General features: G+C 44.3%; 1 protein-coding gene and 1 long non-coding RNA gene across 2 annotated transcripts in view; both read left to right on the top strand.

Annotated features, from left to right (window-relative positions):
- The window catches only part of FAM53A (family with sequence similarity 53 member A), a 74,022-nt gene extending 71,351 nt beyond the window's left edge, over nucleotides 1–2,671 (top strand). The window contains exon 5 of the mRNA XM_055794747.1: nucleotides 1,490–2,671. Within this exon, the coding sequence (XP_055650722.1) occupies nucleotides 1,490–1,813 (324 nt within the window). The 3' untranslated portion in view covers nucleotides 1,814–2,671. The remainder of the gene's footprint in view (nucleotides 1–1,489) is intronic.
- A 1,393-nt stretch (nucleotides 2,672–4,064) lies between these two features.
- The window catches only part of LOC114013031 (uncharacterized), a 47,916-nt gene continuing 35,867 nt past the window's right edge, over nucleotides 4,065–16,113 (top strand). Inside the window, exons 1-2 of the long non-coding RNA XR_008745603.1 lie at nucleotides 4,065–7,683; nucleotides 8,575–8,716. This is a non-coding gene — a long non-coding RNA (uncharacterized LOC114013031). The remainder of the gene's footprint in view (nucleotides 7,684–8,574; nucleotides 8,717–16,113) is intronic.

Here is a 16,113-nt window from a genome sequence, read left to right as displayed (position 1 = left end):
ACCTGTGAAGAGATGACAATGGTCAGCCACCATCTCATAGCAGTACTGCTGTTTGCTCCTCAGCCTTGCTGTGCTGCAGCTGAACTCCAGAACTAGAGTCTTTTGCTTTTTCCCTTTACCCAAGCTTTCCCTCCAACTTCCTCTGCAGATTGGATGTAGGGATATCCAAGGAACTGTATGTGGCAGTGGGTTTGTCTGCAAGATGTTCCATATATAACACCCTAAGGGGTCAGGCAGATCACTTCATGTCAGTGAGGTTTCCACACTCTCCTCTCCTTCATCCAGTTGCATAAAAGTAAGGCTGTCTAATTCAAATTTTTTCTGAATTTGTGAAGTTTGGTTTAAAAAACACCCAAAGATACTAGTGAGCTGCTCATGTGGCTGCTGATGTGCAGTGGTGAAGCCTCTGGAATAGAGCATAACTGGGAATGTTACGGTGTTCCTGTTTCCTCCGAATCAACAAATATGGAATACTTAAGAAATTACAGACTGGGAGAGGAAGCTGAAAATGGGTGTAAAAGTTCCCTGTGGATGTACGTAAGATACTGAAAGCTAGCACGACTTTATTCTTCTGGCTCTTACCACCTCTGAGAGGAACCCTGACTATTTCACCCTCCTCTCGCTGTGTGCTTGTGGGACGTAGAATTTAGAAGTTTCTTACTTGTTATAATCAAAGTTCAACTGTCTGTATAGTTCTGTTCTTTCTTAAATGCTGTTTCTGGATTCTAGTCAAGGATCCTTTACATGAGCAGCCAAGGCATTTCATTCCTTTATCTGGGGAACAGAGGTAGCACATTTACTGAGGTTTTCTTTTCTTTCTCCTTTGTCTAAATAAAGGTGAGTGCCCCTGTTTTTAATACACTTCTCATTTAAACAGAATTGCTCAAACTTCTGAGCCCTTGTTCAAACAGTACTCAAATGTAAGGCAAACTAAGCTGACTTTGGAGCAAGATGCTTCCGGTAGAAGCTTGGTTTTCTCCTGTTTTGATGTTACCTGAATGTGCCAGTTGCAGCTTCTTGCTGAGGTGATGCCGAAGGGCTCATTGTCTGCATGCTTGGGAACTTTGAGAAATTAATTGTTGACTAGGCTGCAGTGCAGCTGTCTGACCTAAATGCTGATGTTACCAAATGTTATGCTCTGGATTTGCGAAAGCCAATACATCAAACTGGACATCTGTAGCTTCTCACATAGTTAAGTAAAGCTAGGGGTTTGGATCTTTCTGCATAAAAAAGGGGACTGGTAGTTTGGTAGTTTTTCTCACTAGTGGGGATCTACATAGGCAAAATACCTGTGCAAAACTAGATTGTGTAGGAAGTAAATAGCATTCTTCCTTTTTCTGTGCCCCTTGTTTTTCCAGGATTACTCTAAACATGAGGCACTCTGATTTTGAGTACGTACTCTCAATCCATTCAAGAATTTAAGGAATTTATTCTGCTCCTCCTGTACAGTCATGGTTAATGTACTCATGTTTCTCTTTTTTAATTGCAGACTTTAAAAAATTCCAAAAGTCTTTGCTCCCTTGACTATGAAGATGATGATGATGACACACAAATGAAGACAATTGTGTCATCCCCATGTGACTCAAATGATCTTATGAACATCATCACCCCCGGTTCCAGTCCAATGAAAGAACAGCTGGATGAAGTAAGGCATCATGGGTCATGCCAAGGTAGCATCAAAACAAGGGATTATAAGAAAGCAGCTGCAGTATGTGAAAGCGATGAGGACACAAGTGATTGTGAGAGCACCGAAGAAGGCATCTTTCCTCTAGACTGTGGGGACTTGGACCTAGAGCAGATTGAAAACAACTGAGACTCAAAGTTGTGTGCTAGAATAAGAGTTGTTCTAAATTAAAATGATAGAGGATTACCTTTGCCATGCATAATCCATGTCCCTGAATCTCTGTATTGCCTATGTTGGGCCTGTGTTAGAAGAAATGTTTCAGGTGGGGGAAAAACGTGAACCATTGTTACCTGTTTAGTCTATTGATCAATATGTGGATGACAACAAAAAAGTAGGAGGTTAAATGTTATTTTGAACATTAAGGAATAATTTTGATTAAAAATTTCCTAACAGATATTTTGCATTTTTATGGCTTTTACAGTTCTGGAGAAAAAGCATCTCTATTTTGAAATGAATTTTCAGAAGGGCATTCTATAAAACTAAATCTGTCTACAGTGATTCTGGTGCGGGTATATGTTGCTTTTGTTAAAGAGCTTAATGTGAAAAGTGAATTGCATAATGAAATTGGTAATAAACCTTCAGATAGTACTCTTAAATACCTGGTTGACAACTGGTCCAAAATACTTAACTGCCATCTTCAACAGTGTCTGGTTAAAAAACCTTCATAACATGTACAAATGTTCTTTTCATACATTCAGGACTTTTTGATCAAAATATGGTAGTGACCTTAAAGGTTAACATTTTCCATTATTTTACTACTTGAATTGTTTTCTAGCCTGAAGCAATGCTAATCTAGGTGGGATAAAACTGCAAGTAGCTGCCCACCTACTTGGTCATTATGTTTTCTGTGGTTCAGAAGAATGTACAAGAGCACTTGAACTTTTAGACAGGGACTTCGTAATGATCAGTTCCCCAGGAGGTCATCCCTTCAGCAATACTAGAAGGAAAATAGTCCTTGAATTAAATAAAATGACATTTTGCTTTGCACTTTTGTCTGCTTATGAATTTTACTAGTGGAAATTGTCTTCTGTAGCAGATTCTGTAATAGGGTACTTGCAGAATGGTGTGGAGGGTAAGGGCAGATTTCTGGTCATCTAAAAGTGACATCAAGTTAGTCTCAGGAGCTGGGGAATAACTCGTGTCGGATCCCAAAAGTCTGTCTCAGTGATTACATATGATGTAGTCATCTCAAATGTAAAACTGTATTCATTGCAGTCTATTGCAACACATAATTATTTTGTTAGTTCTGCTACAATAAGGATTTTCCTGAGTAAGGGGGAAATTAATCTCCAAGTGGTTTTAAATTGAATAGAAATGGGGAAGCTTAGTTTATGGCATTTCAGTGCATCGGGTTAGTCTTAAATGAGCCAACTCCTACTGTAGCTTGTGCCATAAAACCAAAATACAGTAACATATTAAGTCAACTAATGGAATGTGATTAAAATAGGAAATAAGTATCTTGAGGCATATGACAAAGGCTGTGGCAAGGTATGACACAGGCTCCAGCCTTGTGATTAGGGTCAGCCTTTGATCATAAAGAGAATTGGCCTTTAATTACTGAACCAGCTTACATAACTCAGTATCTATACATAACCTTAAAAGTTTGGGTAGCCAGTAAGAAGCTCTAAACTTTTATTTTCTTGCTTTTGTGACTCCTGCTGCATATACAACTACGAGTGGCAATGATCTGTGACACTAATACTGGTATAGGTGTGTAGTAAGGTGCAAGAACACTGCAAAGACTTGCTGCATTCTTGATATGTTAGTATATACTGTGTAGGAGAAAGCAAAGCTGCTCACTGACAAAAATTATTCTCCTTTTTCTAGATTAGTAAATAAAGGATTTGCTGTTGGAGCAAAGACTTCAGGTCCTTTAGAAGCTCCTGCTAACAGTGTGCATCTCACCTCACAGGTACTTGCTCAGGTGTAGCGTGGAGCGTACAGATGGTGGCATACACATCCACCAAGCTTTTTGAAATAATCTTATGAGGATCGCTATTCTTGCTGCTCCTTCAAGAAACAGTTAATTCAAGAAGTAGTGAGGTACAGCCAGTTCCCCTTGTGAGTAGATGGGGAAATGCATTATAGTGTGGTGATCAGTCATTGTGGGTAATGGAATAACCCAGCTCCCTCCTGGGCTGCAATTACTAGTTACAGAACTCCCCACTTCTCTTTGTATATTCTTCTTAATTGAGCAATAGAGGTAAGTAAAATTGAATCAGCTTTAATGCTGGATTGTAGCAAAGGCCAATAGTACAACTGGGATCACTTAGAAGCTAATTTACCTATTTGAAAGCACTCTAGTTAAAAGTGTAGTGGCATGGAATGAGATGGCTAATGTGGCTCTTCTTCCCCCAAGGAAAGCAAGCTCCTAAAAGAAGATACCTCCTTTTATTCATGCCCTCTGAGGTAACATGTGCTTTGTTCGGGGGGGAGCGCAACCAAGAACTGAAGCTGTTGAAAAGATGAGGGTAGAGCAAAGGCAAGAGTAGAAGACCAGGTGATATTTGTCCTAGCTCTGAAATAGCCTAGCTGTGATCTCAGTGAATTGACTTCTGTAGCCTTAAAGGTATTTAGGTTCTCTGCTTACCCTTTGTAGGTGTGCTGTTTTCAGTCATAGTCAGTCATGTTCCCACCCAGATGCTTAGGGTAGGAGGGGTTTCCTGACTGAAGGTACAGATACATTTGGTTACGGTAACACAGGACTTGGTCTCCTGGTTAGCCAGCTATTAAAAACTCTAAATAGCCCTTTTGTGGAAACAGAAAGGAGTGGGTTTAGATACTGAAGAGCAAGTTTCATGAAAGTAGGAAGTTGTAATTATCTACTTTAGACTCTTACTAGTGGGTGACAGGAGAATTAGTTGAACAGCTGTGCAGTAACACTGGCAAATGAAGAAATCTGCTGAAAGGAATCTGTGCACTTTGTCTACAGATGCTAATGTAATCCCCTTATGAGAACCAAAAGTAAAAGAAATTACTGGTTAAAACTTAACTTCAGCTGGGGCAGGCTTTGGCTTTGCATCCCCTACAAGATCTGAAGTCCTACTCTGAAAGAAATCTTGATTAATTTGGCTCTTTTGTTGCATTTGATTATAGGATAAAATCCATCGTGGCTGTTGGGCAAATACAGAATGTGGTTTGCAAAAAGGGAAAGCATGGTTTCAGAGATTGAATTGTATTTGGAAGTGGGCTGAGCTAGGCTGTAAGCAGCTCAGCTCTGGGAGTGGCTTCCTTCCGTCTTGCACACAGTGTCAGAATGGAAGACTGTTGCACGGGGTTGTGGGAGTTGCTCTAGGTCACTTCTTTCACTTTTATTAGCAAGAAGTAGTATGCACATTAAATTTGCAGTCAACAGGAAGCTGGACAGATGTGAAAGATAAGATAGCATTAGAATTCAAATTAGTCTTGGGAACTTGTAGAAATGGTTGTGACACAGAGGAGATGGTGAGGAAAGACAAGATCCTTTTCAGCAAAGCGCTAAATTTAGATTGGGTTAAACAACTGCGCAAATTCAGAGGTGCCAGCTAGTTAGTATTATTTCAGCTAAGGAATCTGGTAGTTTGTCCTGCCTGGTGGTAGAAGAGCAAACTTCAGGCTAAGGTTCACAAAGGGTGATGTGTTTGGTGAGACTCAGTATGATCCTGTGCGACACAGGAGCACCCGTAAGCATGCGGCTTGAGATGCTGCAGTTTGGACCAGAGTGTGCAGTGGGGAGCGGTATGACTGAAATCTTGAAAATGTGGGAAAATGCACTTGGTGAGGATCCACTGAAAGAACTGAGTCTGAAATCCTGTGGCAGACTTGGCTTAAATTGCAGTTAGGAGAAGTGATAGTTTCTTCTAAGGTCAAATGTAAAAAAGTAAGGATAGGAAATCACTGAACAGATGTGCGGGGAGATGGTAGTAGCTTGTCCACAAATGGAAGTCTGTTAAGAGCAAGCATCTGTCGGGAGTAATAGCTACATTTCGGCTTGCTTTGGGGCAGGGGAAAAGGCTGGCTGACTTTGCACAGTCCTTTCCCGTCCTATTTTCCTTTGGGTCTGTGCGACTTGGGTCTCCAAGCAAGCCTAAAAGTTACAAGGTAAGTAACTGCTGGAGGAAGGAGTGTGGAATATAATCTGGCAGGGAAAGCAGTTTGGAGCAGAGCAAGGAGCTCCCAGTGCATGGTTCAACCTGTAATCTATCGATCCTATTCAGAGTCCACACTTGCTACAATATAGGCCCCTACGTTTAAGCCTGGGCTAAGTCACCTTTCTGAAAGGCGTAAGTACGTATTTATCTGTATCCACATCCATCCGTTCTGGTGAGATGGTGCCTAGTGAATTTACGTTTACTTTCAAATTGCAGGTAAAGATGCTGATTACCTGTTGGTGTAAAGCTAGCCTCTGCAGAACCTCTGAAAACACATGGATTTGTTGGAAAGTCCTTGGTGGTGGTTGGCAGGTGTCGGAATAATTTTCCTCCATCTGTTCACTGTATTTATTTTGCAAACTATACGGTGTTCATTTTTAAAAGTACTGGAGTATAGATCTGTGTGCTTGCATAGTAAGCTTTCACAGCAGGACTCATCCTCTCATTAGAAATCATCCACTGCTGCTCAGCAGGTCACCTGGGATGTTTCCTTCAAGGCCTTGTCTTTAAAAGAGGCGAGCTGGCTGCATTTGTGGCACGTGTTGCATGTGCTCACCCTGCAAAGGACCTGGTCCGGGACCTGTGGGCTGCCACTTCCACCATGTCTCTGTACCTTTTGCTCAGCATTGTAAAGGGACAAGCATCAAATAGCCTGGATCTGGGACCCTGCTGCTACGCCTGCTTGTCCTTGGACCCCTTGGTGGAGCTTACACCTTGTTTAATGCACACAAAATGCAGTTCTAGAGGAGCGTTGCTGCCATATGCTCAGCAGCCCATTCTGGTGTGTTTTCAAAGTGAGTTTTGACATCAGTTGTTTTGGAGTTCGTGTGTAATTAACATCATCCAAGTTACTGCTCCCACCACCATCTGGTCAGCACAATAGTCGTTGGTATACTGAAAGCTGGTGTTTACTAGGGGAGAATGAGGGTGCTTTCACTATCTGCAGCTTCTTGGCCCCATCCAGCAGTACTGCTTTTATGGGGTTTTGCTGTTGTAAAATGACTCTGAGATCTATGCCACAAGTGGTTTGAGACGGGGAAGTATTGCATAACTCTGGGGAGACGAGTTTAAAACTTCCTTAGAGAAGTATTTCACTTCTTAAACTCTTTAAAACCCAAACCATAAGATTAAATTTTTTATGATGTCTCAGTTTGGACAAAGAGTTGTGGTGTCCTGATTCAGGTAAGCTTGTCTGATGTGAGTGATGATGTGAATTGAAAGTGAGGGCTATTCTGTTGAGTACTTAAAATTTGTGTCCCACTTTTCAAAACAGACTTGGCTGAACTCCTTCCTGCAGCAGCGTAGAGTGAGAACATTATTCCCAGAGCACTCAGCTATGGACTGGGGTGATGTTCAACTGCCCCAGCTGCCTTCTCTTTTTTTTTTTTTTCTTTGCTCTTCTTTGCTATATCTTACAGCTACTCTGTGTCAGGTGAGGGTTTGAGACACTGTCTGAATGGGTTTCTGGAAGTGTCAGGGCTGTGCCTCGTGGCTTGGTAGCTACAGCAAGGGAAAGGTCAGTGCTGTGGCCCTTACTTGAGATGTGTGTGGCAGCAGTGGGATTACTTAATAGAATACGGGGCTGCTCACATCTCAGGGAAGCAGATACTCCATTCTCTTGCAATTCTCATGCAGAGGAAGAGGGAGATCTCGCAAAAAAGAGACGGAGGATGTCCCTGTACTGTCTGCACACAGCTTTTGCTTTTTTGCAGCTAGTGATGCTTCAGTCTAGCATACAACAACCTGATTTTGCTGTGTGACCCTGCTTTATCCTCCCAACAGCTCTTCCCATGCACTGAATGAGATGTGTTCCCGTGGAAGATGGAGGATGCTATTACATGAATGAAGAATCTTGCATAATGCAGAAAGGTGCACAAGAGCAAATTATGAGTCTGTGGGCCACCTTACATCTGCTGTTCCCTAATTCTGAGGGACTTAGCTATTTCCATCGCCCCCTAACACGCAGTTTTGAAAATGTGTGACAGCTTCTCCACTGAAAAAGATAGGAAAATATTCTAATTCTCCAGATTTGGTCATCAGCATTGTCATGATTTTAAGACCCACAATGAAGTCATTCACTATGCAAGCTAACAGCCTACTACTTTGTTTATTGTCTGATAATGTGGATCCATCAGAGGGGAAATGAGATATGTGTTTTGCAGATGTCTTCATAGCTTTTTACTTACCAAGAAAGCAACGTCCATGCCTGGGGAGCGTGGCTTTTACTCTGGACTTTTTAAGTCTGGCTATTAGAAGATGATTTAGTTCTGTTTTCCCCCTCCGACCCATTAGTATCCCTAATGCCTCCCCATCCCCATCAAGCTGTTCTCTCCCCACTGCTCAGTTACATCCATCATCCTCTCTGGAAAATCATGTCCAGAGCTGGTTTGTTGGAAGGGTTTGGATGGTGTGTGGGCTACCTGGGCAGCAGCAGGGAGCTGGGACTCTCTAAAGAGCTGAGATGCTCAAGTCTCAAAGGTTGAATAAGACTTTACAAACTGGTGTGTTTTTCTAGACCCTAAAGCAAGGTCAAAATTGGATGAAGTTTTATAGGAATCACAAACACTGGTTTGTGACACTAGCTTTGTGATGATCATGGTAACCCTGACAAAGTCCCTGTAGATGCTGAGGCTCCTTAGCTAGGTAGTTGGTGGTTTGTTTGGTTTTTAATTGAGCAAAGCATAGATTTTTTTCTCCCTTATCTTTGTATGAAGAATGTTGAACCAATTTAGCTTTTTTTTTTTTTTTAACAAATGGAAGGAATCAACCCAAAGCAAATACCTGACATGGAAGAATTTCAGCCTGAACATCTTTAAGTCATTGGAAACAAGTCTAAAATCAGGATCTTGTGATGGAAAATGTTGGGTGACCTGATCTTGAGGCTCTTCTCATGTAGGGCAAGGTGAGTGTGTCTGACTAGTCTAATGTAAGTGTTCTGCTTTCAGATGTCATTATATTGGAGTCTATATAGGGCCAATGAGAAAATGAGAAAAACAGCAAAGAGGAAAACTTGAACAGAAAAAAAATACCGTATGGGAGATTATTATTTAAACCAAAAGGCTTGTGGCACAATGTCAGAACTGTAGCAAATGCAAGTTGTCCTACCCTGGCACGCTTTTCCCCCCCCCCCCCCCTTTTTTTTTTTTTTTTTATTGTCTGAAACACATATTCCTGCTAAGGGAAGGCATTTCTATCAGTCTACTTTAGTCACAGCTAGTGGGAATGGCTGGGATAGTCTTTAGGTACCAGTCTCTTGAGTTCTCACCAAGAAAAGTTTCCTAAAACTATTGCTTTTCAGGAAAAGAGTATGATTTTAGCCCATAACCGGGAAAGGACTGGGGCTGTGAGTCTTGTTTGTGCATACACAAAGCTATCTAGATCTTGAACTCCTGAAGATGTGTGTATCTTGCATAGTAAGAGCAGCTTAGAATGGGAGGAGTGACCCTAGAGCTCTCAGACAAGAAAAGAGTAACTCCTAAACGTTTGGGAGTTTTTTGCTAGTTAATTTGTCTAATGCTGCAATTTCACACACTCTGCTATCCAAAGTTACACCTGTTCCTAAATCCACTTGCAAATGGTAACATCTAACCTCAACCTCATTTCCACATCCTCCTTTCAACCTCCCTCGAACTAAGGGCTCTGCCCCAGTTATCTGCTTTCATTTTCTTCACCTGGCAATTTGTATACCCGAACAAACTGAATTGGTGGAAAAGGGCTGAGCTGGGAGCATCTCAAGTGCTGCTGCGGCTCCCCAGCACAGGAGATGCCTGGGTGGGGGGGAAAAGCTTGAATATGCAAGTGGCGCAAGCCAGACGTGGGGACAAAAGGGTGATATAATCCATTTTGCGAATGGCCAGCTGTTCGGCTGCAGGGCTGCCCTGCTCCCCTTATGGATAGTTATGCAAATGAAGGGGGGGCACAGGAAGGCAGCTGGGCCACCAGCCGAAGCTGTAAGCTGGGCTTTGTAACATGGGCTTGCTCGTTAGCTGGGCCGTTGAGTGCACCAGTGATGCTTCGGGATGGGGTTTGCCTTTTGCCAGCTGAAACTTTACCTTCAGCCCCACAATGAGGCATGCACGAAAGCTCCAAGTTGTTTAAGGAGTGAGTGGGGGAATTCGGAACCCCAAGGTCTGCGCAAATGGCCTTTGTAAAGCAGTCTGGGTAACTCCCCCTGCCCATGGCCCTGCTCCTCCTCCCCTATACCCCCATCTCTTTGGTGCAGTGATGAAGGTTTTTGTCTGAAACTGGTCACAGAGGTATAAAAAAGGGTGATCTTTCAACAAGCAGCCTGGCTCTGCCACAGCGGGCTGGCTAGCCCAGTGTTGTTGCCCTCATTTTCATCTCTCCAACAATGTACTGGGGTCTGTGGGGTGGTGGACCCGCCCGTCCTTATTGCCCGGGTGTCAGATTTGTTCTGCAAGGGGGTGGAAAGCTCCAGGTTCGCACTTTGGGTGAGAACTGGGTGGGTTGTGATGCAGCCAATGCTGGCTGGCTTCGGCCCAGCTCCTATGGGAGGCGTAGGGGTTTCCAGCATGGGGCTGCTGCATCCCGCTGCTGGGCTATGAAATGGGGTCTCAGATCTGGAGATGCATGTCTGGGAGCGAGGACTGGGCGCCCCAGCCAGGGAGTGGGGCAGCCCTGGGAACTGGGCATCTCCATGGGGCTGGGACATCAGTCTGCGTGTCTGCCATGGCTCCACAGTGCCTGTGATGGGAAGGGCTGTGGCAGAGCTGCAGTCTGGCATCCTACAGCATCCCTGGGGCAGGGACTGATGACCATGGGCTAGGCTGAAACAGGGTTGGGATGCCCTGTAGACCTTTTGTGAAGGACATCTGCGCCTTCCCTCCTCCTTACCTGTTCTTAGAGCTTTCTCAGCCACGCAGGGCTGAGAGGCAAGAGGGCAGCAGGAGTGACCCCCATGAAATCAGGGAGCATGGAGGAGCATATGGTGCTGTGGCAGGAGACTGTGCAAGAGCGCTGCATGCTGGCACAGGTGCCTGCAAGAGCAGCACCGCACCCAGATCATGCTGGTCTCCCTTTAAACCCATCTGCTGAGCTCTGGCCCTGCTGTGGGCTTGCTGGTTCCCTGTCAGTTGCTGTGGAGATACCAGCTGAGTTTCTTACCCTTTGCCTAACATGCACTGGTGCCCAGGAGCGCTCCCCTTTGAAGCCAATGGCAAAAGCTCCCCAGAGCTGCGTGCTGTGGGCGGATGCACTGCACCGGCACCTCTCACCTTGCCATCACACCTGTGTGGTTGCAAAACACATGACGCCTGTAAAAGCTGTTCCTGGAAAGCACACCATGTGTCTCTAGTGCCATCAAAACCCCAGTACTTAGGGCTGTGGGTGGCTGAAGGATGGGATGCAGGGATGCTCTGCCCTCTGTGTAGCCTGGCCATGCCACATGGATTCCCTGCATCCTCCTTCTGGGCAGTGCTGGGAGCGGGGCTGGAAAAATATGATTGGCAATTCATCTGGCTGAAGGCTGAGCACTGTTTCAGGGGCTGGGGCTGCAGGCAGTGTTGAAATCCACCCCTGCAGGCTTTGAACTGCAACTAGTCATGAAATTGTTGGGCTCTTGAATGTTTAACTGCCTTGTTCAGAGCAGGGGGAATCAGGAGGCACTGACAGGCAGCGGGGGTTCATTGAGGGCTGGCAGAAAGCTGGTCGTCATGGTGAGATGTTTTTGGGGCAGGAAGGTTGTCTTGGATGGGTGGGTTCATAGGTGGATTTTCAAAGCCAAAGGAAGACAGCAGATCATGGATAAAATGAATGGAAGAGAGCTACCCTTCAAGATGCTGAACCAGGTTTGAGCGGTGCAACCCACAGAAGATTTTACTGTACTTGGCAGCAGTACTGTCTGCATGTAGCAACGCTTTCAGGTGTTGAACATTATTCTTCCATAGTTTTCCTGTCCTAAATGCTTAAGTAACCTGATGCATCTTTCAGATCCTCTCTATGCCTGGCTGGGGAGAAACCCAATGGGGTGGTTTCAAAGCATGAAGAAAAATTTCATTGTCATCTGCAGGGAGATGTTTTCCCCAGAAAGACCCTTTTTGACTTGTCAGGTGTTTGAAACCTGACTCATTCTCCATGTCTCATTCTCTCACCAGAAAATCGATGCTTCTATTGATGTTAATTCTTGCAAATAGCTTTTACTGTCTAATTTTAATGCATTTTGCAAGTAGTCCTTCTAAAAATGTAACTGATTCCTATGGAGATAGTCCAGGCTACTGGGAAAATAATGTGCCTTTCCAGGATGTCTTTACTGTCTGGTAGGTTGTTGAATGTTTTTAGTAAAATGGATTTAGAATCACAATTAGTTCTCACGTTTTGTTCTTTCTTTTGTAAGTGAAATGGGAGGACTGATTAGTGGAGAAATCCAGCATTTCCCTAATGAGGTGAAGTGATTAGATGAAGTAGATTCATGACCCTAATATGTCCTAGCCTAGGCACTTCATGCAGCAGTCTGTGCTTTCTAGGCTGGGAGCAATTCAACCACCTGGCCATAATTTTTTGCAGCAAGGATAGAAATATCCTTATTTTATCAACAATGGGACTACCAGGATGATTCTGGGCTGTGGACAGCAAGGGAAGACTTCCTCCGAGAAGCTGTGCTTTCCTGATTATACCTGCTTAGACACTACAATACCAATACATGCAATTTCCACTACTTTCTTGTATGCTCTGGGGTCTGTGCTCAAGTCCTGTGCTTGATCTAATCAGTGGGACTGTACCTTAAAAGTGATGAGAGAGCCTGTGGTGGAGCTGGGGGTGGACACAAGGATGCTGTGGTCTCCCTCCTGCATTTGTCCTCTGCTGCATGGTGCTGGAGAGCTGGTCCTCAGGGCTTTTAACATCAGGCATGTCCCTTCGCCTGGTTTTCTGAGCAGGACTCGTGCTGAAGCACCCTTTGCATCTTGGTTGCAGCTACATTCTATAACTGTAATACAATGCGCCCCAAATGGATTTTCTGCATGCTTTTGTGGCCTGGTTAATTTCTTTTTGATTTTCCCGCTCTGGCTGGAGACTGACAAGGTCTGTCTCCTTTATGCCTGCTCAGTCCCAGCCAGGCACAGATTTCAGTTGAAGCGGTTTAACGAATGTCAGCGCTGGTCTCATTGTGCTGCATTGTTTTTGTGGGTGTCTGCACCTTTTAAACAAGCTCCAATTAGAAGAGGGAGGGAGAAGAGAGGGAAAGAAAGGAAGTAAACAGAGGCAAAATGATTCGGCTTTCAGCAAATCTGCAGCCTGTTTATCAGACAGATGGAGCCACGTAGTGGATGGCTTTGCTGCAGCCTGGCCCCTGAGCAGGTGGGTATTTTGGAAACGATGAGCAGTTTGCCCCTCTAATTCACGTCCGTACAGCTTACACCGGACATATGTTGATTACAACTTGACTTGGCTCCTGCTGTTGCAGGAATCGGAGCACGTTCAACCCTCCCCAACAGCTTTAAAAAGAAATTGCTGGAATAAAAACAAAGAGAAAAACTTACAGACACTTGTTGCATTGGAGTGGGAAGGACAAATGAGGGCTTAGAACCACCCGGGCACGATTTCACTTAAGTACTAATTGCTGAGTACCTTTCATTAGGAGATCATCATGGTTGTCCCAGCAGCATTTTGAACATATATGCAGATGGGCAGATGGTCCTTTGCTGTAGTACAGGCAGACGCATCTAGTGTTACAGATGGATTATTATGTTGATTCGTCGCTCAAAGAAAAACTTATCTCACAATAGGGCACTCGTTTGAGCATGGTTCCTTCTCAAGCTTATGTTTCTCCTCAGCATTGCCAGCTTTTACTCCATGAAACAAAGTTTTCCATCAGCTAGGCTAGTGTTTCCCCTTCTATGCTACAAAGAGAGAAAGAAAAAAGTTTAAGGGCAGGTCGAAGAGTAAAATGGTCCTTTGGCGAACCTTGAAGGTTCTGCATGATTTCAACTGCTGCTGGGCAGGGAGGGCACCTTTGGTAAGTGGTATTAATGCTTCATCTTTCCAACTTGTGCTGAACTGTGATGGTTCCTAAGGCAAGTCCTCTGACATCACTGGGTTAGGAGGAAGATCTGGGACAAACACATCATGTTGTCCTCATGGAAGAGGAGTCAGTTTGAAGCTTAAGGTAACTTGCCCAGAAGATGTTATTTTAGCCTCAAGCACCAGCATAGCTATTGCATTGGTAGATATAGGTCAAAATGCATGCCTCACCACTGTGGTGGGATGAACATGGAACTTCTACAATGAACACTGAGAAGATGTGTTTGTAAAGATTGCAGGGTATCTTAACTAGTTAGTTTAAAGGATACCTTGTGCAATGTGGAGGCAGAGGCAACGTGAGGTCTGCCTTGTCCCAGGTCCAAGAGGAACAAGGCAAGGAAGGAGGTGGGTGGCTGGATTATGGCAGACCATGGCTCTCCTTGACCTGGTGCCAAAACTGGATTCTGGCTGCTCCCATGGTGATCTTCCTGGGCTACATGTTTTGCCATAGTCTTGTCAAAGGTAGCTCTTTTGCCTGGGACATCCTCTGTGGGACACTGGAGAAGTGACAGGAGGAGAGTTAAGTAACAGCTTATAGCACCACTTGTCACCAGCTGCGTTGCGGTTGTGACAAGGATAGCACTCTTGTTTCATCCTGTAAAAAAAAAAAAAAAAAAAGATGGGGAAAGAAATCTCATTTTCTGCTTGACCCTGATATCTTGATGCTGAATTTATATACATTAGAGAAACTAATTTCCTGCTCCTTATCTACCCAGCCTTTGTAACTTGGTGTTGTCACCCCGAGCAGAGCTCTACCAGAGTTTTGGCCAACAAGAGAAAAGCAAACAAAAAATATGAACTTGGAGATACAAAACCTGGAGCTACACCTGCTGCAAACAACATTATTCTAAGGCTGGCTGGCACTGCATGCTTTAATAATGAAGCAGTAGCAGAAGGTCCCAACAATAAGAGCTGAAATTGCTCCACAGCTGAGATATGTGCCTGTACGTTTGTGTCACTACAGTAACAGTCTGTCCTGACATCACACCTTTTCTCTCCTTTAGGAGGTGTGGTTTAATACACCCACCACCCCAGGGAGGTCTGGGGAATTAAAAATCCTCTGATCAATGGCATTTCTCCAAATAAAGGGGGAAGTTGTGTACCAAATGCTGAAAACGACCTCAAGCAATGGCTTAGATTTGCCAGTTGTTACTTTGGCAGACAAGCCTTCCACTCTGGCTTGATGTAGGATTTCTGGGTTTCACATGTGTCTGGACAGTCATTAGACATTTGAGTGTGTGGTTCACAGCTTGACCCAGTGACATCTGCTCAAGGTTTGGGTCCAAACAGTCCATTCCAGTACCTGCGCATGGAGCTTGGTGGTGCTCCGTAGGGATCGGAGTTGCTGGAGACTCCAACATGTGATGAAAGCCTGTAGGGAGATCTCCAATAAATAAGCAGAACACTTATCTCTGGTTGCAGAACAGACAAGCGTGGAAGTCAGCAGAATTTAGGATAGACACAAATGTAAAATACTGGGAAAAATGGTTTCATGACATGAAATGTTACACAATGCAGGGAAAGGGATATAGTCCTTAAAAGAGAAAATGACCTTTTGGTTTTAGTTTCTGAATGACATCAACTGAGGTTATGCAACAGTTGACCTGTCTGTAAAACAGGGGAGTTGATATTTACCCATGTCCCCAGGATGTGAGTTGCCAATTGATATTTGCAAGGCAGCTGGAGGACTTTGGATCACTGGTTTTGCAGGTACAAAGATATGCATTACAGTCTCCTCACCATCAGGTGACACAGACACGTGTCTGCGCACAACCACACATGCCCACAAACAGCTTTCCTAAAGGTACGTTGTGGTTTCAAATGTGCATGAAACAAAATTTATTGTTAATTAGTTAACCTTACCCTAAAATGCCTTATGTTTTGGAGGCTTTGTGGTCACGCTAAGGATGCATTTGTCATATTCAGAGAAGGAAATGGTTTCTGTACTGGACATACGAGGCCAGGCTAAATGCCTGCTGTGGATCCTCCTGGCCTCAGTCTCAGTGAATCTGTGCATCCTACCAGAGCATGAAAATGTATCTGCTTAATTATGCCAGCTATAGCTAACAACACTAACTTCAGTAGCCCCTACCTCCTCCAGCTGTCTGATGCTACCACTGTGAGGTTACTTTCCAAGCTCCGGGGAGGAGTAAAGAGGAGTGACTCTGTCAGCACAGGAAGCTGTTTGGGGCAAGGTTTGGTAGAAGGTCTCTGTCTTCAGCAGCTCCCGCTGTCACTTTCATGACCTGATTTTTCAAAGAG

This window comes from Falco peregrinus, chromosome 2 (assembly GCF_023634155.1).
Source record: "Falco peregrinus isolate bFalPer1 chromosome 2, bFalPer1.pri, whole genome shotgun sequence".
NCBI lineage: Eukaryota > Metazoa > Chordata > Aves > Falconiformes > Falconidae > Falco > Falco peregrinus.
The sequence above is the reverse complement of the archived record's forward strand: the minus strand, read 5'-3'. Positions and strand labels throughout refer to the sequence as shown.